The sequence below is a fragment of the Syngnathoides biaculeatus genome, chromosome 6 (assembly GCF_019802595.1).
Source record: "Syngnathoides biaculeatus isolate LvHL_M chromosome 6, ASM1980259v1, whole genome shotgun sequence".
Classification (NCBI taxonomy): domain Eukaryota; kingdom Metazoa; phylum Chordata; class Actinopteri; order Syngnathiformes; family Syngnathidae; genus Syngnathoides; species Syngnathoides biaculeatus.
In genome coordinates this window covers 19,791,873-19,812,314 of record NC_084645.1, presented here as the reverse complement: position 1 = coordinate 19,812,314, position 20,442 = coordinate 19,791,873, and the positions used below count along the sequence as shown (strand labels likewise).

The 20,442-nt window shown below is 46.8% G+C and overlaps 2 protein-coding genes across 3 annotated transcripts; one reads left to right on the top strand and one right to left on the bottom strand.

Moving 5' to 3' along the window:
- Positions 1-72: 72 nt before the first annotated feature.
- Positions 73-6,809, bottom strand: asb13b (ankyrin repeat and SOCS box containing 13b). Of its 2 annotated transcripts, none has more exons than XM_061823692.1 (6): positions 6,698-6,809; positions 3,861-4,060; positions 2,706-2,856; positions 1,486-1,620; positions 1,003-1,194; positions 73-559 (listed from the first exon to the last, which is right to left on the bottom strand). In XM_061823692.1, exons 2-6 carry the CDS (start codon positions 3,933-3,935, stop codon positions 378-380), a joined length of 735 nt encoding a protein of 244 aa, XP_061679676.1. In that variant the 5' UTR covers positions 3,936-4,060; positions 6,698-6,809; the 3' UTR covers positions 73-377. The 2 variants fall into 2 exon arrangements, with proteins under 2 accessions (XP_061679676.1, XP_061679675.1); XM_061823691.1 differs by lacking the exon at positions 6,698-6,809 and adding an exon at positions 5,036-5,225.
- On the top strand, positions 5,387-19,565 carry tasor2 (transcription activation suppressor family member 2). The gene is made up of 17 exons (XM_061823687.1): positions 5,387-6,401; positions 6,624-6,772; positions 6,844-6,939; positions 7,041-7,113; positions 9,419-9,510; positions 9,596-9,733; positions 9,813-9,916; positions 10,506-10,522; positions 10,605-12,122; positions 12,288-12,972; positions 13,057-13,759; positions 13,863-17,336; positions 17,423-17,542; positions 18,020-18,173; positions 18,276-18,381; positions 18,491-18,672; positions 19,139-19,565. The coding sequence occupies exons 1-17, from the start codon at positions 6,374-6,376 to the stop codon at positions 19,219-19,221; spliced, it is 7,722 nt and encodes a 2,573-aa protein (XP_061679671.1). The 5' UTR covers positions 5,387-6,373; the 3' UTR covers positions 19,222-19,565.
- The last annotated feature ends 877 nt before the right edge of the window (positions 19,566-20,442 follow it).

Below are 20,442 nucleotides of genomic sequence, written 5' to 3'. Positions count from 1 at the left end.
TTTTGGCTGGATTTTCTTTTTTTTTTGGGGGGGGGGGGTGGGGGGCAACTTTATTTCTTTACATTAAAAAAAAAACAAAGTAATAACCTTTATTGAATTTTGAAAGTTGTGGCGATCTTACCTAATAGTTCATCATGTGACATTTTTGGCAAACGGCATACAGATATTAGAAGAGTTGTCTTTTACTTCCCCCCAAAAAAAAGATGAGTCTATTTTTGCAAATCTCTTGTTAAGCAGCTAAGCTTTATTTCCATTTGAAACGCGTGGAGGTAGACGGATGTCTTATTTACAAATGTACATACTTACAGCGTATAAACAGTCCAAATACCAATCCAAAACAATAATATTGTTCCAAGTGATTCTGCAGGCGCTTCCGATCACGTAGCCGACGCATCGAGACCTAATCGCCGGTCAGACTCCAAAACGGGAGCGGACGAATACGACAGAAAAGCAACCATGCGGTTGGGCAAACCCAGCTGGGGAAAAACCCGCAGCGCCCTCACGCCCAGAATCCTCCTCAAGGCCACCCGGGTCGCCTGCTGGAGACTCAGCGGCGTGTCTGCGGGGACAAAAACAACAAGTTGACAAACGCCGGACGCGGGCAAGCGAATGCACTACGGCGCTATCTCGACGTCAACAGCTGGCGATTCATATTTCTCGGAAAGCAAATCACGTTTTGTGCGGTTGGTCTGGGTGGGAGCTGCGGTCTACAGCGGCTCCGTCGCCAGCGTTTGGTTTGTCCCGTTTGTTTGAAAGTAAAAAAAGAGAGAGAGAGAGAGAAATTGGAAAAACACAACACTGACGGATCAAGGAAAAAAAATTAAAATCTGAATACAAAAAGTTCTGGAAAATATAGACAAAAACACCCCGGCAAAAAAACAAAAAAAAATCAGCAAAAACGCAAAACCTACCGAACCTGCCATCCAAAAATTTGGGTGACAAACAAAAATGTAAAAAAATTCCGACGCCAAGGTCGCCGTGGGGCAAGAGCGCTCCTCGTACCCTCGTAGAAGCGAAAGCAGCTGTGCGCCGGCGACCCCGGCGCCGTGTACTGGACGGCCTTCTTGCCCGCCGAGTCTCGGGCGTGCGGGTCGGCGCCGAACTCCAGCAGCAGCTCGATCAAATCCGCCCGCCGCGTCTTGGCGGCCAGGTGGAGCGCCGTCTCGCGTAGCTTGGCCGCGTTCACGTTCGCACCTTTTCCGGGAAATAAAACGGCCAAAATAACACTTAGAAATCAGCAGCGTAACAATATATATATATATTTTTTTTATATTAGATTTGTGGCCGAGGGAGAAGAAATGTTCACATTAACTTTTTGCTCTACTTAGGACTGAATTGGCGCAGGTGCAAGAACTGAACGACTTGACTGAAAAAAGAAATACAAATACCTTTAGAAGGGACTTACAAAAAAAAAAAAAACAATAAAGAGATGAAACGTTTGGCCCGCTGGCCACGCCGCCATGTTGGTTTTGCGAGCGTTCTCACCGGCGTTGAGGAGCAGCTTGGCGCAGTCGTAGTGTCGGCAGGCGCAGGCGGCGTGCAGCGGCGTCCCGTAGCGACGGTCGTCAACGTCCGTGCGGGCGCCGCGTTCCATCAGCAGCGACACGCAAGCCTGGCTGCCTGTCCACACCCCAAAAACAACAACAACACCAACAAAGACATTTTGGGGGGGGGGGGGGGCAGCGGCAGTATATTGTGTAAAAAGACCAGAAAAGAACAAATACCGGCATTACAAAACAAAGTTACTGAGTACTGAGCGTGTGCCTTTAAGAGGCGGGGCCCGGTCTGCGCGTGAGCGACCGGGCGTGAGCCGTGGCCGTCAGCAGCTCAGTGCGGGTTTCCCAGTTTTGGATTTGCGCGTTGTGTGGCCCACATTAGCAAGAATCGTAATCTTTACTTTATTATGCTGCACATTTCATACACGGGGCGTTTGAAGTGCTTAAAAGCACCAGACGACGTTCAAAAAGAGAAAATGGACTCAAATGACTAAAAATGTACAGTGCACCACGTGCTCTAATTTTCGAGCTCTCTTTTCCCTGAAAATTTTCTTCTAAAATTGATCTGAAATATTTTGGAGTAAATACTGAAATAGGTACATCAGCGAAAAGAAGCATTTCAACCTTTTTCAAAATATATTAAATACTTATTATTCCGTGGTTCTATTTCATCTGTCGACATTAGTTATCTTCAAATTGATTTTTGCTCGTTATAAATTTTATTTTGGTGAAATAACGCATTACTCGACAAGACATTCAAAGTGACGTGAAAAAAATATTACCCGATTTATCTCTGTTGTAAAATTAAATGAATACAATACAAAATGTGAATTGTACGTTCTGCCTGTCATTTCTTCTTTGTTATTATAATTGTTCAGGGAGCAAAAATTAGCTTATTTTAGTCATTCTATATTTTTGGCATCAATGGTCCGATGAATCGGTCGTCTGAATTTTATCCTGCCAAATATGGGAATCAGCCTCCCAAAATCGACACGGGTCAGGAATGAGTACACTTGTGAGCGTAGTCAATAAATAAATAAAACCACTTTTTTGTTTTGCTCCATACAAATACAATTCCTGTGCTGTAGACAATTTAGCATTTTAAAATCGATTGTAGAAAGACATTTTTGGGCTAGTCCGTCCATTTTCCTTGAGCGCATAAGTCAGCACACCCCCAGTGGACATCGTCCGTAGGTGTCTGGTCGTCACCTCGCATGCAGGCCTCGTGAAGCGGCGAGGTGGCGCAGAAGGGCGGGTTGACGGCGGCGCCGTGGTCCAGCAGCAGCTCCGCGCACTCGGGGCTGCCGGCCGCGCAGGCGTCGCACAGGGGGGTGCTGCCGTCGATGTTGCGGGCGTCCACCTGCGGAGTCGCCACATCGCCGCGTCATCAAAGCTACGCGCTAATTGGTAATAGGCCTCCATTTTGTTTTGCTATACTTGTATGTTATGTTTTGATGGATTTTACACTACAGCATGCGGGCAAGCAAAGCCAAATTTGGTGCTGCATAACCGCTGTTACTGTTATTCTTAAATTAGTACTACCAAAATGTTCGTTCCACCGTGTACGACGTATCTGTGCCATTGCTGTTCCATTTGGAAAGATCTTTGCACCCTGTTTGAGTTTATTTGTTTAGTTTTGATGTGTCAGCTGGCCGGTAAACTTGCCACGGAAGCGACAAGCAGCTTGAAGCAAGCACGCTGGGCCTCTCGGATGGAGAAAAGTGCACCAGCGGGCCTATTTTTGCTCGTTTTCTCAAACTGTTGTTACACAATAAATCACAAGATGCGAATGAAATACTTTTATTCATAATAAGATCAGGTGTCTTGTGATTAAAGGGTTGAAATGTGCTTGAAGGGCTCCATCTAGATGAAAACGTGTTGCGTGGAACTAGGAAGTGCGCTTCACAGCCTCGACCGGATTGTCGGCGTTCGGGCGAAGCGTCCACTAGCCGTCGCGGCGTTCCACTTCCCGTGCCCTATTCTCGAGGGTATCAAACTCAAGGCCCGGGGGCCGGGTCTGGCTCTCTACGTGATTTTAGCCGTCAACTTACAGGATTCCTGTGAAAATCTGTAGCCAAATTTCAAATGGTCATATATCATCAACGATAACGTCGACCTATTAAAAGCCAAAGACAAACGATGGTTGGAACGAGAGCCACGCCCCTTGACTTCTGATTCCAAAGCGAGTTCATCAATTCAGCGTGTAAATGTGATGAGCCGACTGCAGATTTTGATTTCACAGTCATAGCGGCCCTCTGAGGGAAACTTTAACGACGATGCGGCCCAGTGACAAAAATGAGCCCCGAGCTCAAGTCCCGTCGGGTCCCAGAGCGCCCTCCCGGCACCCGAGTCGCGCGCTCTGACCTGCGCCCCGGCGGCCAGCAGCAGCGCGACGCAGCCGGCGTGTCCCCGGACGCAGGCCTCGTGCAGCGGCGCCATGGAGTCGCCGGCAGCGGCGTCGACGGCCGCCCCGTCCCGGATGAGTCGCCGCAGCTGCGCCGCGCGGCCTCGCGCCGCCGCCTGGTGGACCGCCGACCGCTCCGTCCAGAATCCCAGACCGTCAGCTGCAGAGGGCAACAAAGCGCTAGCGAGGTTGCTCGCTCGCTAGCACACAGCTCATCCGAGCAGATCGCACGCATGAGGCGCTTTTGCCTTGACAAACACGATTTTAGCCATTGATTGACATTTGCGGGCCTCGCTCTTGATTCAGCCTTTAATAGTTGGCACTTGACACCTTTGACTTTTTCTTGGATCGTCATCATCATCATCATCATTCAAGATTAATAAAGGACAAATCTACTGGTCTTCTCCAAAACGCTTGAGATTTTATTCCTATAACTCTTGCGCTATTCCAATTGTATTCTCGTTATTAGCAGTTGATTCAAAATTCTCATAACTTTAGTTTTTATCATACTATTATTATGTCCTGTATTTTTATTCAAGCTTCATTCTTGACACTTGTGATGGTGCATTTTTGTATTTAATTCTCATATTGAGCGATGAATTCTCCCACAGTCACATTTATTGTAACATTAGAATGTTATCCTTATCATATTAAAACGTTATTGACATATTACAAATAGTTTATTCTCTGAACTGCATTGCTTTATTCTTGTGAGGTGAATCATATGCAGAGGAAAATCTGTTTTCTTCTCATGATCGTGATATTTTTAAAACTTAAATGACTTGATTCTCAAAACGTTACCATGTTATGCTTGCCATGTAGTAATTTACCTCGTAAATATTTGTAGTATGTCCAACAAAGTCGAGTTTTAATTTCTTTCTCGGTGAGCCGAGTATGCCTGCCATGGTGCAGTAACACCAGTCAGGTTTGTTTGTTTGTTTGTTTTTTTGAATGCCTCAGCAGACTTCCAGTAAGCCGTACGATTGAAATTCCATTGCTAACGCTGATGCCAAAAAGTCTCGTGCACGACTCAGTCGCAATCTTACTTTCACTTGGAAACGGATAAAGAGTGTGAAGGTTCGAATCTAGTTGTACTCCGCTTGCAAAAATGCTCTCCGAGCCGTAAGCTGCTTACCGATGTCGCCGTACAAGGACGCTCTGTGCCGCGTTGTTGTCTCCATGTTTGCACCTGACTGCGACCATGCAACGCAAAATCGGATGCGACTCCACCCCCCCAAAAAAGGGGGGGGGGGGCGTCGAGTGACCCTGCAAGGCTCGCCGCGTGAGCCAAAGCGGTGCCAACCAGTGCGCCCGAAGGACGCGCCGCGAGGAACTCTGGGAAATGTAGTCGACCGCTTCGCTGCAACCTGGAAGAGGCCCCGGGTAGGGCGGGACCGCGAGGATCTCTGGGAAATGTAGTCGACCGGCCCACTGCAACCTCGAAGTAGCCCCGGGTCGCTCCCACTTGGGGCAACATTTTCGACGCTTTTCTCGAGTTCGCGACAGTATTTTCGCCAAACTCGCATGTGCATTGAATGAAACTAGGCCGAAGTTGCACGATTTGTTTATTTCGCTTCCATATTTTGCCAGCAATTAACAACGATTTGGAGAGTCAAATTTCGTTGGAATTTTGTACTTTGTCAGAGCTCAAAGTTCGTCAGACGTTTTTCGGTTTTTGTGAAGATTTTGTGCATTTTTTAATTATAGATGTGCCATCTATTTGCTAAATCATTTTTGCCGTTTAGTTTTATTGTAGTGTTACGAAGCGTTTAGGCGTCTTCTATTGTTGTCGATGCTTGTCGTGCAGTTGTGTTCTTTCGTAACATGAGTTGAGTACGAATAATAAAAAAAAAAAAAAAAAAGTTGCCACTCTTGGTAAGAAGCGGTCACGTGACGCGGGACTTTGGTTTTCTCGCAATGGCGAAGATATGAACTGTAACGACGAGCTGGGGACTCTTGTCAGCGCATCGGAGAGGCGGCGCGGTGTGAAGTTGAGCCACTGTTGCCCGCGGCCCCTCCCGCGACTCGTTTGACGAGCTTTTCCAAGTCTGAAGTTCTCAAAATGGACGCGACCGACGACGAGTCGTTTGCTTTCGTTTCCCTTCCTCGACCGTCGCCCCGCGGGCGGGTCAGCGTCGCTTTCCGACGGTACCGGACTTGTTTTGCCTCGCGTCAGCCTGACGACCAAAAGTGGATTTAATCGAGTTTATTTTGATTGTATTTTTTATTATTTTTTTTTTTTTTGCTGTGCTACGTGGCCCGGAGGCCCACTTTACTTCCTGGTCGCGACAGAAGACGATGGCCAATGTTTCGTTTCGCTTTATTTTTTCCTTTATTTCAGAGGGGGGAGACATCGAAAGGGATATGATTCATTTGATTCGATTGTTTTGAGAGGTGGGGTCATGTTTCAAAGAGGACATTTTGGTCTTGGAGGAAGGACACGCGGCGCACGTCACAGTTGACACGTTCCGAAATGGAAAGTGGAACCGACTCCGCTTCGAGTTGAGTACTCTTTAACTTTCACTTTCGCCCTTTTTTAAGTAAACGAGAATCGACCTGCTTTCAACGCAACTTCCTTCATTTCATTCCATTTTTACCGCAGTAGTTGCCATAAAAGTACAAATAATGAGGCAAAAGCGCCACGTGACAAGTTGCAATTTTCGCAGTAAGCCTTTTAAAATAGATTGCTCTATATCTATATCTTTGCTTCTTTTGCCTTTTAGGTGTTTTGATACCAGTGACGGAGTATTCCGAGACTTTTAAACGCAAAATCTTGGCTCCTCTCCAAAGTGCATACCTGTACGACGAGTCCAAACTGTCCTTCAGATACAAGTCTGCCTCCCTCGTTAAAAACGCGAGCTTGACGAAAAAGGTTCGTGTCATTTGTGGAATCTTTGAGAAAACAAAACGGGAAAAACACATCAGTTCTGTGTCCAACTTCAGTACGCTGCCTTTCGAGCCAAGAAACGACAGGCGGGCTATTCAGAAGATGACCTGGAGGAGACGCATGGGTTTTTGCTCTTTGATGACGTCACCAAGGTATGACCATCCCAAACGAAATCTGTTCCAAATCATCTCAGCGCTGACACGTTGTGATTATTATTGTCTCCATTCCTCCCCCCCCCCCCCCCCCCAAACAGGCAATTGCTTTTGGCCAAACTGGAGTAGTCACCGGGACAAGCGCGTGTACAAGTTTGGGGGATCCTCTCAAGGGTAACGAAATAAGGCTGCGGATTGACAACGCGGCCGAGTCCGCTTTGCGTTTCCTGACGTCGAAGCAGACCCGGTGTGACGGTCTGAGCGCTCCCGGTGCTGAAAAGTCCCTTTGTGATGTAACATCCCCATTCATGCTTCTTCAACATGTCCCATTTGACAATTTGTCACCGAGTGTTCACGTTCGTTGTGGACGTCTCAGAAAGACAGACATATAAATGTGTATATCTTTTTGTCAATTTTTGTTTTAAGGTTAGGATATAATGTATGTTAGCTCCCTCAATGTAGAAGAAGGGGAACTCTGAGACCGGAGGAGTTCACAGTAAGCGTCTGCTACGTACTCAGAGTTCCCGTGTTAGTAACGCATGCGCAGTCGTCACGAGGAGACGTTTCAGCACGGGGGAGCGCTCGGACTGTCACGCCGGCGAAAATTCCCATTGTGGCCGAATTAGAGGCCTGGCGTGTGGGCTTCAAGCTTGTTGGTCTCTCTCTCCCAGTTGACGTTAACTGTCAAACTGGCACCCAAAAATAAAAGAGAATTCAAACATCAACATGTTCACCCAACCATAGTCGGTTACTGTGGTCTAATGTTCACATAATGCAAAATGGCGTACACGGGCTTATGGGAATTAGCATATGAAGCGGTGCCGGATGAGTTCAATTCGAGGCTCGGAATCCAAAACACTTTTCCGTGAAATCCTTCCCCATTCATAGGAATGCCGTGAGTCAGTTCTAACCCGGATTCTACTCCTTTTGGGATGTGCACCCTGGCCGCCAGGGCCAGTATAGTACAGACACGAAGAAGACTTCCATAAGTTGAAGTACCAGTACTGTTTTTGCTGGGTTTTTTTTTTTTGTTTTGTTTTTTCATAAATACAGTACAGGTGAGGGCATTGATGTGTAATTTTGTTGTTTCACCAATTTGTGATATCTGTGAAAGCTTTACAACACTGCCACATAGGTGCTCTTTGTTAGCCCTTCTATGGCCTTTTGCATTGTGTGTACACAATAAGGAAGTGGCCTTTCCGAAATGTGGCAAATTCCTGCTTGGAAGTCAAGGTGTCACTTTTTTTCATATGGTTTTGAAAGGAAAAAAAAAAACTACTTCAGCACACACATTGTACAAACAGCGTGGCGTACCCAACAACATTTTATGCTTGTGAACTTTTCAGTGCGATCTGACATTTTGTGTCATAAATAATAATTGTACGTACTACAGCTCTGATTTCTGGGGGGAGAACAACAAGCAGGCCCTTTAAGATCTGCGGTGCGGCCGGCCGAGAACGACGACCCGCAATTATTGCTTTTCCGCCGTCGCCGTGCGTGGGATGAGCGGCGCAGTCGTAAAGTAGCAAAGTCCGGCGTTGCAACCGTCACGTTTCAGTGGCACGGTAAACATTGCACAAGTTTCCACTCGGAAATGCATAACAATCTTTATTCTTGTGAATTTCTTCAGCGTTATCAGTTTTGACGTTGCCATTAAGAAGGAAAGTCCATGAAGTCACCCGACCGGTTTTTGACTGGATGCTGTCCGGTACCTTATTTAAATGTCTCCACGTAATCTTACTTTGCACTCATGTAATATTCACTTACTGAATTAAAAAATACATATGTATACATATATTATGTGATTCAGTCAAACCCGATCGGACCAGACTGCGGCATAAAACAAAATAAGACCCGGCGCATGAAGAGATCGTTTGCACGGACGCCCTGATGGCCGAGCGACGATATTGTCCGTGATCACATTTATTAAAAGAAGAAGCGGTTTGCATATGTGAGAAACAAAGCTAGTTTTGAAATGAACACATTTTCTGTCAAGCAGCTTCAACTGCTGATCATTTGTATCCCGGTGGGCGACCGGTTCCGAGGACCGGGGTTCGAATCCTGGCCCCACCTGTGTGGACTTTGCGTGTCCTCGTTGCGTTCTCTCGACACTCCGCTTTCCTCCCGCATCCCAAAAACGTGCGTGCTCGGTTAATGGAAGACCCTTTGGCGCCATTGTAAGAGACAACGGTCGTTTGTCTCTTCGTGACCTGCGATTGGCCGGCGACCGGTTCAGGGTGTGGCCCGCCTCCCGCTCACGCAACGTTAGCTGGGATGGCTCCAGCACGCCTGCGACTTTTACGCGGATCGGCAGCTCAGATAATGGACGCTATAAGGGATTAAGAATATAAGATGAGGTATTTTTATTTTCCCAAATGCTTCTGAGAAATCATAGCAGGATTCATCATTTGTGCTTCAAAGCCAAGTGAAACGGATGTGTGCGTGTTGTTTATCAAAATCACTGACTTGTGTCTTTCAGGTGTTTACATCTCAATGTTCTCGGACTGTTTGGGTCCTGAGCGCTGGCGAGACGGCCAATCGGGATACATTGCAATCATCAGGCTGACGACGGTACTAAAAACAAAAACAAAAACACTGGCGACGTCGCGTCACTTGACGTGTACGTTAAGCGCGCGAGGCGTTCTGCGTTCCACAGGGGAAAGTCAAACGCGTTTCTGCGACCCAGACCCGGGATCTCGGCACGCCCACTGTGGGCTTTGACTGCCACGTGTCGCAGCATTTGGCTTCCGTGACGACGCAAACCAGTTTCTCGCTGGCCTTTGAGAGAACTCAAGTAATTACTGCACGTTGAGGTTGCCACTGTGGACACGGAGTGGAAATTGACCCCGCCCCACTTTGTTTCCTCTCCGCAGTGTTACATATACGAGCTGCTTGATGACGGAAGCAACGAAACGGCGTCGACGCCCAGCCTCATGTGTCCGTTTGCTATTGTGGCGTTTTCATATAAAAAAAGAAGGTGGTTGGTCATGATCTTGTCTTTTATTTTACAATGTTGTACAGTGGAAGCTCACGTTCCAAATTTTTCACGGGAGAACACATCCAAAACCGCTGCAGTCGAGAGATCCTGTCAAATGGAGATTTTTGTATGGTTTTCCAGACGCGCTCTTTGATGTGCTCTCGTTCGCCGTCAACGGGAGACATCGAACTTGCTGGCACGCTTTGGACTCCCACTTGAAGTTTATTGTCAAACTTTGAGATATTTCAGTTGTGTCTTTAGAGAGCAAAATGTTCAACCCAAGCATTTCATCTCCGAAAAATCCAACCCCGAAAGCGAAACACTACGAACGGGCTAAGAAAATTTAGCAAAGATGTTACGGTAACGCTAAAGCTTCAAGCGCCCACTATTTCAACACGTTGGGAGCAGCAACGCCATAATAGCTGCTTCGGTTTGGGATGCCGCAACAGTTCCAAAATTTGTTGGACCCATTTCGACCGAAGGGCTTCCACTGTACAGTCGGACCAGGAAAAAAAAAAAAAAAAAAAAATATATATATATATATATATATCACCGAAATGACCATTTTTTTTTTCCGTTCCTTTTTCAGAGCATTGGCTATGAAGGGTAAGTAAATGCAGATGACAAAAAGGAAATGTCACTCTCACTTCGCGGTTTAACCAAATGTCTTTTTCTTGTTTCATCACAGAGCCCAAACCATGTGGGTTCATTTCATATGAAATTCTCAGATTTCTGCCCGTTCTACATTTAGCGGAAGGTGAAGTCAAGAAGACAAATCCAGATCCAAACAAAGGAATGTGTAATATCGTGGCCAACGGGGCGCAGACTTATGCGGTACTGATAAATCCCGGACCGGCACGGAGTCCATCTCTTGCGCCAACTACTCACGACGGCGGCGGCTCGCTGTCATCTTCTGAGGCGGTACCAGCCGGTGCCCCGCAAACGGGATCAAAAGTTCAGATGATTGTTGAAAAGACTCCTGCCGAGTTCGAGACAAATACTGGCGACGCAAGAGATGATTTGAGCGGACCGAACAAAACCCACAATCATGAAATGAAAACCCTCAAGGCTCCTGACGTTCCAGCAGAGCTGATCGTGAGCTTCACCTCTGAACAAAGTGTAACTGAGAGGAGTCCTGTCAGTCCCGTCCCTACAGAGTATTTTTCTGCCAAACGCGGAAGGCTGACAGATTGTCCAGAGTTCCCTCGCCTCACAAAAAAGCAACAAAGGAAAGCGCTTCAGAAACATTCCAAAACTAAAAAAGAGGCAAGTAAACCATCTTTTGAAACTCCCAGGCCACAAAAACAAAATAGTGAAGCTGATCGGCTCAGTAGTCAGGCTGAGCAAAACACAGCGCAATCAAATATAGATTGGGAGAAGCTCAGAAGGTGGGTCATGAAAGGCCGTCACGGTAGAACTCGGACTGTTGACTCGAACAAAGCTGACAAGACTGAAAAACCAATATTGTCTGGCACCAATGTGATAGACCTGCAAGCTCCCTTGAGAGACAAATCTGAGCGGTGGAACCTCAAGCCGGTCCTTAGTGAATGCGGAAGAGTCTTAGTTCCCCACGGTTTGAGGGATCTGCCCGAGCCTTTAAAAGAGACGGCAAGTGTTCAACAGTTCCCAAGCCCTAACATAGATCCTAACGCAGCTGAAATAGAGCATCGGCCCGGTGTGTTTGCGGCACCGCCAGCCCGTAGGATGGAGGTCATGGAATCCAAGACGGGAAGTCCCGACCGAAACGCGGTTCAAGACTCGCGAGATCGTGAAGATCCAGTTCAACCGACAGGTGTACATGAACACACTGGTCCTACCCATCACGATCAGTCCGCCGGAAAGCGTGAACCCACATGCATCCTCTCAAGGAGAAAGACATCAAAACATCGCCTCAATTTAGATGAAAGTCCTCAAGATCTGACTGTGGAGAAAGGTCCTTCTTTGAAGAGAAACAGAGTTGACGGCAACGTGATCAGGATTCCAGCTGGTGCAGCGGTGGGAATTGAGGAAGACTCGACCGTGCACTCGGTCAACCCCAAAGAAACGACAAATACGAAAGCACGGCGCAGGTTGGACGATGCTCAAAAAAGGGGAGGAAAAAAAGCTCAAATCATCAGCAGGCCTCCGTCCATTTACCCAAAGTGGAATAGTATGAAAATGCTTCGGAAACACATCGACATCTCCAGGGAACGCTTTAAAAAGACATGTAAGTCCTCTTTTTTTTGTTGTTGTTGGGGGGTTTTTTTTTTTGTTTTTTTTTTTTTTGAGTTTATTAATGAGAAACGCCTTAAGTCAAGATGCCGTGGTGCACCGGCGCACTCGTTGCGATTTAGACTTTCACGCGGTGCCCCTTCTGTTTTTGTCTCGACAGGGTGGATGCACGTCCAACCCCCTTCTCGCGCCAGCCAAACTGTCAAACAGCGTGCTCGGGTTTATTCTCTCCGGAAGAAAATGCCAACCTCAAACCCGTCGACGGATGCTTTAAATTTACTTGCTGATCTGGCGCTGGGGGCCACGAGTGAGCGGCTTCCGGCACATAAAGACCGACAAGTTGAGAGGCAGCCTCAGCCAGCTTTGAGGAAGAATGACGACCCCATTGATGTTGGCGGTGCTGCTGAAGTTTCAGTTCTTCATACTCTGCTCGGGCAGCCTGTCACTAGACTGGCATCATCGCAGAGCCCTCTCGTGAAAGGCCTGGAGTTGGTTAGTTTGTTGTGTAAAGAACATGCTTACTCATTACCCCTGTCTGCCGCGATACCCTCTGGTCTACCGGGTACACCCTTCCCGGTGTCCCCTTTGAGTGGTTCTAATGGATTGCTGCACAGGCCACATGATAATCAGACACCACAGAAGTCTGATGATTTGGAAGACGCACCTTGCGTGCCCTCAGACCACCCGGTGAAATGGACGAATTTGTTCAAACGCTGCCGGAGTTTTGTTTACAAAGGTGAATCTGTCCAAGTGACACGTCAATGGAAGGAAAAGTATGACTTTAATCGAGACAGCAGGTTTTCAAGGGACCCAAAGAACCGAACCATCATCCGAGCCTTGCATGGGTATGTACAAACCTGCGGCAAATCAGAACTGTTGTCTTAGGTGGTTGATTTCAGTGTACATCTCAATTGTTCTCATTTTTACAGTCCATGGGACTTCTCAAGCCAAGACACCAGCGAAGACAAGGAGCTCATTGTCCACATGTGGATAAGTTTCTTCTACAGCCGCTCAACAGCAAGGTTTGTTGACATGGGCCCAGACCTCGTGAACCCGGATTCAGATGAGTGTCATCGTTCAGAAGCAGAGATTACAACCAGAGCTCAGTCTGACCTTGGCGAGGATCAGTTTGCGCTTCCACCAGCTGTAGAATCTACTTCAAAATGTTCCATTTCTAACGCTTCAGACCTCAGCGGGACCCCCTCGTTGGATCGAGAATCGGAAATTCTGGACCTCTCTCGTGAGAACGCTCATCGAGGACAGTTTCTGTCATCAGATCGTCAGATCACTAGGACAGAAACATTGAACTCACCCAGTCCACTTGACCCGGGCTCTGACTTAAGCAAAAACCCAAAGTCAGATGAGGCAGAGATTACAGCCCCGGCTCAGTCAAAGACCAAGATGGATCCGTTAACTTCCTCAATGGGTGAAGGAGATACTTCGGAACATTCCGTTTCTCACACTTTGGACCTCAGTAGGACCTCCTGTTTGGATGAAGAATCTGAAATTCTGGACCTGGTTCATAGGAACTCCAAAAGAGTACCGGTTCCCCCTTTAGATCCTCAATGCAACAGAACAAAAAAATCTGACTCACGTTCACCAATAGGATTAAAAGAAGCACCAACATTTCAGGTTGGTTCTTATGTTACTTTGATATATATATATATATAAAGACCTGAGTTGTCAAATTTTTTTCCAAGTGTTTTTTTGAAGCAAAATGTTGTTCTTCTTCCAGAGTTACCAAACCACGACTCTCTCTGCAGAGACTCCAAATAAAAGCAGCAGCAAGTGTTGTTGGACTAGCTGTCTGGAGCACGCTGAAGCGGCCTCTAGAAATGAGGATGTAGCTTCCATACAAGGAGAGCTTGACGTGCTTTCAGTTCAGACGGAGAATCCCAGCAGAATTTTTAGAATGGACCAGGTTTTACATAAACCTCATAACAGAGACGAGATGGATTCAAAAGGTGGCTCCGAAAACGCAGAGGCCACAGCGCTGATTGGGTTGTTAAAATGTGGAAGATTGTCATCTTTTCCAGAAAGGGGCTTCTACAAAGAAGCGAGCGATCCAAGTCCTCCACCACTTGAAATAGATTACGAGGAATCGGTTGCATTCTGCAATAGAAATCTCTCGGCAAGGGAACAACCTGAAGCAAAACAGGCTCAGAACCTAAAGGTCACACAGGGTTGTTGTAGTACATATAAGAATCCTTTGTTAAAAGGATCAGAAGACAAGGACAACTGCAAATCTCCAGTCACCGCTGAAGATGGTGATTTGAGGAATCGTCCGGTGTTTGTCTCTGACAGGGAAAATTCAGAATCGGAAGGTCACAGTACAGAACCTAGTCGACGAGAATTGTTGGAGAAACAGCTACTCCAGACTGACATCAAATTAAAGTCAAGAATGCTGTGTCAAAATAATGACATGACAGATCACACCGTTTCAGGATCGGGATGTACTCGTGACTCCGTGTCAGAAGTGGATATTAGTCATAATGCATCAACATCTGAAATTAGCACGCTGATAACCCGCAAGATGGAAGGAATCGCTTCCCAAACAATGTCTAGTGGTGCAAGAGAGAGGCCGAACGAAGCAATGACTACGTTCTGTTTTGGAGTAGGTAGTGGTGGAAACCAGCAGAAGGTGGCCACCAAAGCTCCAAAACGTCAACAACCTTATTTAATTCCGGGTGAAACTGTAAAACACTTGGGATCTGTTTTACAATTAGATGAAAACAGAAGAGATGAGGTTCAAGAGACTCCCTCTGGGATGATAATGCCATTAAAGAGTTTTTCTGGAAGAAATACTACACCCACAGACCCACAGAGTCAGGTTGAAGAGGTTGTTCATAACCACGTAGGAACCCCTTCTGCCAGAGATATTCCAGAACTGTTGCTGTGTAGAGTATCAGTCCTGAAGGTTGCTGAAACCAGCCAGCCTCATATTGTAGGAAGTACTGATGGGGGCCTAGCTGTTAAAGGAGATGAAACTCTTTGTGCCTCAGCTCAAAATCAACAAAGTCATTTAATTCACTGTGCAACTGTAAAACATTTGGACTCTGATGTGGGATTATTTGGAAATGGACGAGATAAAGTGGAAGAAATCCACCATGGGGTAAAAATCCCCTTGCGAGGCTTTTCTAGTAAGATCACCACACCCGCAGGCCCAGGCCCCGTGGGTCAGGTTGAAGGAACTGTTGAGAATCATTCAGGACGTTCTAAGTTTGTCAGAGGAACCACTTCTCCTAAAAGCATCGTAGAGCAGTCACTGCACAGAGGATCACTGGTTAAGGTTGGGGAAACCAGGCAGGCCGATAATCCCCGAGGTGCTGATGGCACCATATTAGTTGAGGGAGATGATTACATTCGCGCCATAGCCCAAAAACATCAACAAAGTCATTTAGTGCAGTGTGAAACTGTAGAACGTGGAATTAATGTTGAATTAATTGAAGAAGGACAGGCTAAGAAGGTAGAAGAAATCCATTGTCAAGCGATAATCCCCTTTCAGGGCTTTTCTACAGAAAACACGACATCAGCAGTCTCTCAGAGTTCGGTTGAAAATGCTGCTCAGAACCAGACAGAAACAGACTTTGTCACGGGAACTGCTTTTGCCAAAATGAGCCGGGAACTGTCGCCAGGCAGAGCCTCTGTGCTTAAGGTTGCTGAAACCAGCCAACCCTATACTGCAGGCAGTACTGCTGGTGCACTATTAGTTGAGAGAGGTGAACGGGTTACTACTCTAGCCCAAAGCCATCTACAAGCTGATTTCATTCAGTGTGGAACTAATGTCGAATTAATTGAAGGACAAGATAAGAAGGTGGAAGAAAGCCACAGTGGGGTGAGAGTACCCTTCAGGGAGGGTTCCAGGGAAAACCCTACACCCACAGGCCCCCAGGGTCTGGTTAAAGATGCTGTTCGGAGACAGACAGAAACAGACTTTTTTGGAGGAACTGCTTCACCCAAAAGCATCCAAAAAGCAGCAGTCTCTCAGAGTTCGGTTGAAAATGCTGCTCAGAACCAGACAGAAACAGACTTTGTCACGGGAACTGCTTTTGCCAAAATGAGCCGGGAACTGTCGCCAGGCAGAGCCTCTGTGCTTAAGGTTGCTGAAACCAGCCAACCCTATACTGCAGGCAGTACTGCTGGTGCACTATTAGTTGAGAGAGGTGAACGGGTTACTACTCTAGCCCAAAGCCATCAACAAGCTGATTTCATTCAGTGTGGAACTAATGTCGAATTAATTGAAGGACAAGATAAGAAGGTGGAAGAAAGCCACAGTGTGGTGAGAGTACCCTTCAGGGAGGGTTCCAGGGAAAACCCTACACCCACAGGCCCCCAGGGTCTGGTTAAAGATGCTGTTCGGAGACAGACAGAAACAGACTTTTTTGGAGGAACTGCTTCACCCAAAAGCATCCAAAAAAACTCACCATGCAGAGTATCGGTGCTGAGGGTTGGGCAAAGCAGCCAACCTGAGACAGTTGCGAGAGGTGAAAAGATTGCAAGTATAGCCCGAAACCACCAGCAAGGCCGTTTAATTCAGTGTGAAACTATAAAACATTTCATGCCGCGTGTGGAATTAACTGAGGAAGGACAAAAAGAGGAGGGAAAAGATACCCACTGTATCGTTCCCGCAAGGGGCTTTTCCAGAGAAAACACAACACCCACAGAGCCCCAGAAAGTGCTTGAAGGGGCATTTTGGAACCAGACAGAGACGGACTTCTTCATAAAAAGTGGTTCTCCTGAAAGCATTCCACAACTATCACCACGCAGAGCATCGGTACTCATGGTCGGGGGAACAAGACAGCTGGGTATTCTGGAAGCCCGGTCGGACTGCGTACCTGTTCCGAGATCTTTGGATGATAAACCAAAACCGGTAGCTCGCTCTAATGGTTTTAACGAAGTCTCTTCAGATGTCCCTCACGCTAGGATTCCGCAGAGCCCAACTGAGAAATGCACTCAGGTCGGATCACCCGACATTATGGACGCTCTTGGTCGGCCTTCAAACTCGAACGATAGAAAGGACAGAAATGCAAAGCCAGCTCAGTCGGCGTCTACCTCACAAATCTCACCATTAGAACATTTCAATTGCTTCCTTGTTGCGTCCCAGTTAAAAAGCACAGCAGACGAGCACTGCTTGGATCGACCAAGTTACAGAAGATGCCGATTCTACATATTGGTAACATCGGAGGATGCCTTCTTTGAGGAAACAAAGGTATGAAAAATTGCAACTCATTTTCCTGTCACTTGTAAAATGGGGGGGAAAAAACATAAAAGAACTTTCTTTGAAATTTTCCAAAGGCTTGTTTAGAAGCGGCGGGTCATACAGCTGTACGGCCAGACCAGTTCTTCCTGCGTGAAGAGCGTTTGCCTTTGCTGATCATCGTCAAGAATGAAGACATCTCTGTGCACCTGTCCGAGGTACCGTTGCAAGCTGGGAACGGCGGAACTTGTTTTAAGAGTCCAATATTTGGGGGGGGGGGAAATCTCTCACATGTACAAAACACCTTGGCTTGGCTTTGTCATGCGAGTGTCCCCTGATGGCTCCATCCGTTTGACACAGTTTTTTTATCTGCTGTTTCCGTATTTGGCTACGCCCGCCCCCTTTCTTCTGATCGGCTCCCTCTGTGTCGACGAGCCACTCGTCAGAGCGCTCGTTTCTTACGCTGACAGCGCTAACTCGCGAGCGGCGGCGTCAGCGATCTTCGCTAATGACGTAGCTAAGCGTGACAAATTCAAATGACTTGATTTCAAAATACGGGACCTTGACTTAGTTTCAACTTTGACTGTGATTTTGACTTTTTTTTTTTTTGTTTTGAACAAGCACCTGTACTTGTCCAAAATTAGAGAGCGCACATTCGTCACCCACCCTTGGATTTTGGCCTCCTGTCATTTCAGATTCCACATCTGCTCGAGCTGAAGAAGTCGCCGGACGTGCTGTTTGCCGGCATCGACGAACCGTACGATCTCGTCCATCTGACCCATCAGGAACTGTTTCTCGGGGGCGGCTTTGTGATGTTTGACAGGTCATCGCTGGAATCCCTCAGCCTCGGTGCGTCATCTTTTGCCCGTTTGGGAATATGCGGCGGTACCTCGACTCGTGTCAATACGGTCGACAAAATGCACCCCAGTCTGATTGTCGCTGACTCTTTAGACGAGATGAAGAGATTCTTGGGAGTGGTGCGAGAGCTGAACAAAACGGGGAAGTGGACCTGGTTGTTACACTACAGAGACAGTCGACGATTCAAAGAGAATGCACGGTAGGGTCGGGTCGGGTCGGGTAGGCCCGCCGTTGTGTTGTCACAAGTCTAAAAAAAAAATGGGATTCATCGAAGCGTTTAAGGCTAGAACTTTCGCCCCCGCTTGCAGGTTCAGTCCAGAGGCGGAAGAGAAGAAGCGCTTCTTTAACTGGTCCCAAGAGACGGGACTCTGCTCAGTCTTGCCGTATCATGAATGTGACTCCAAGTCCAGGGAACGGCCCGACTATCTTGCTTGTCTGGTGCACTGGCAAGTCCAGAATATTGCAGCACGTTTCCCGGTCTTTGTAACCGGTAGGTTACCACGAGAGCGTGTGGACATGTGCAACCGGGGAGGGGCGGGGGAGGAGGCACTTCCGGGTGTCCACGGGCTGAGGCGACCTGAATTGAAATCGTGACAAGAACTTGCGTTTGGAGCTACCGGTGACATTTCACCACGTCGTCACGCGTATTCCTCAAGTGACGTCCGAGGGCACCGCGAGTGAACAAACCCTTAACTGTTCTTTCACGGAAATTGAAGAAATTAGAAATCTTGTTTGTGTGAGTGGGGGGGGGGGGGGGGGGGCAGAACGAACGAACGACCGACCGACCGACACCGGTGGCGCAGGCCTACGTAAACTTAAGTTTTCACCATGGATTCAATTCAGGTCAGTGCGTCACGCCGGTCGGAGTATCCTGGCGCCTCCTGTTTCCGAACATTATGGGGTGTCTGGCTATGACGCCCTCCTCACGATGTTTTTTTTTTTTTTTTTTCTTCCAGATCTTCCAACCGTTAATGACTTTGATCGGAACGGAATCGTGACGACAACCGTTAACTCTTTCCTGATGCGTTTTTCGACTTGACACGCGACCTTCCCAGACCTCATATTTTGTGCGCACTTGCACTTGGCACCACAATGCAAACAATAAACCTCAGTCCTTAACTCCCTGAAAACTCGCTACCTTCAGTGGGGGAGGGGGGCATTTTTATATGCAGTACAAAACGTTACTGTTTTTCTTATGCCTGTTTTAGTATTGTTTTTTTTTTCTTTCTAATATGACGATACCGTTGTGTATGATTACATTTGGGATTCTATATTTTACGGTTTATAAAAGATGTCTAGTATTTTTTTTGTTTGTGTCTTTCTAAATTAAAAAGCAGCAATCTCGGATATATTTTGACTGTCACTGAAATCTAATAAAAGAATTTTATTGATGATCAATTCCTAAACAGCAGAAATGTGTGCTCTATTTAGGAGGTGTCATCGTCTATCAACTAGAAGGTGCCCTCAAGATTGAAAATTCCCTGCAAAAATGTGAAAATTGTTCTCTAGAAACCTTTTTTTTTTTTTTTTAAGGAAACTTTTGCCCCTGCCATTGCTTGAAGTAAACTTGGGATCTTTTACTTTGATTAGAAAGGCCTTAATTGTCACTGAAATACAAAAATGTATTTTTTTTAAACACCTGTTATTTTCTGCAAATGACACAGGATGTGACAGTTACCATGGTTACACAGAAAATTAGTCTGGCCAATCACATAGCAGAGAACAGCAGAATTCAGGCAGTGTCAAATTTGCATAAAGCTATCTGGTTTAATCTCAGTCATTAAAATGAAACAATATTTGTATAATCTGTAAAATAATGCAATGTGATGAATAGGTAGTCCTAACAAAGGTTTTTTTTTTTTTTTTTTTTTTTACACATTAGGGCCTTCCTGGACCCCTCGGAGGGATAAGCGGCTCAGAAAACTAATGGATGGATGCATTCGGTCCTTGACGTTTTGCACTTGATCTCGGAAAGTATTTGATTCAGCACTGATGTACTTTGTACTCGAGTAGAAATTACTTTTTCGCCACCTTCCGGTGGTCGTCGTCGTCATCATATTTGACGTCACTTGGCGGGAGGGGAGACGAGGAAATGGACGCCGCGACCAAACTCACAAAAGTTGCAAGCGTCGCTCCTCGTTTGAGTTGAACTTCCGCGGACGCTTTATCGGCGTTGTTGTGGAATCGCGTTTCGACCGTGAGTACGAAACGCAGGTTGCCAGGAATCTAAATGAGAATTTTGATATGAATTTCTTCTCAG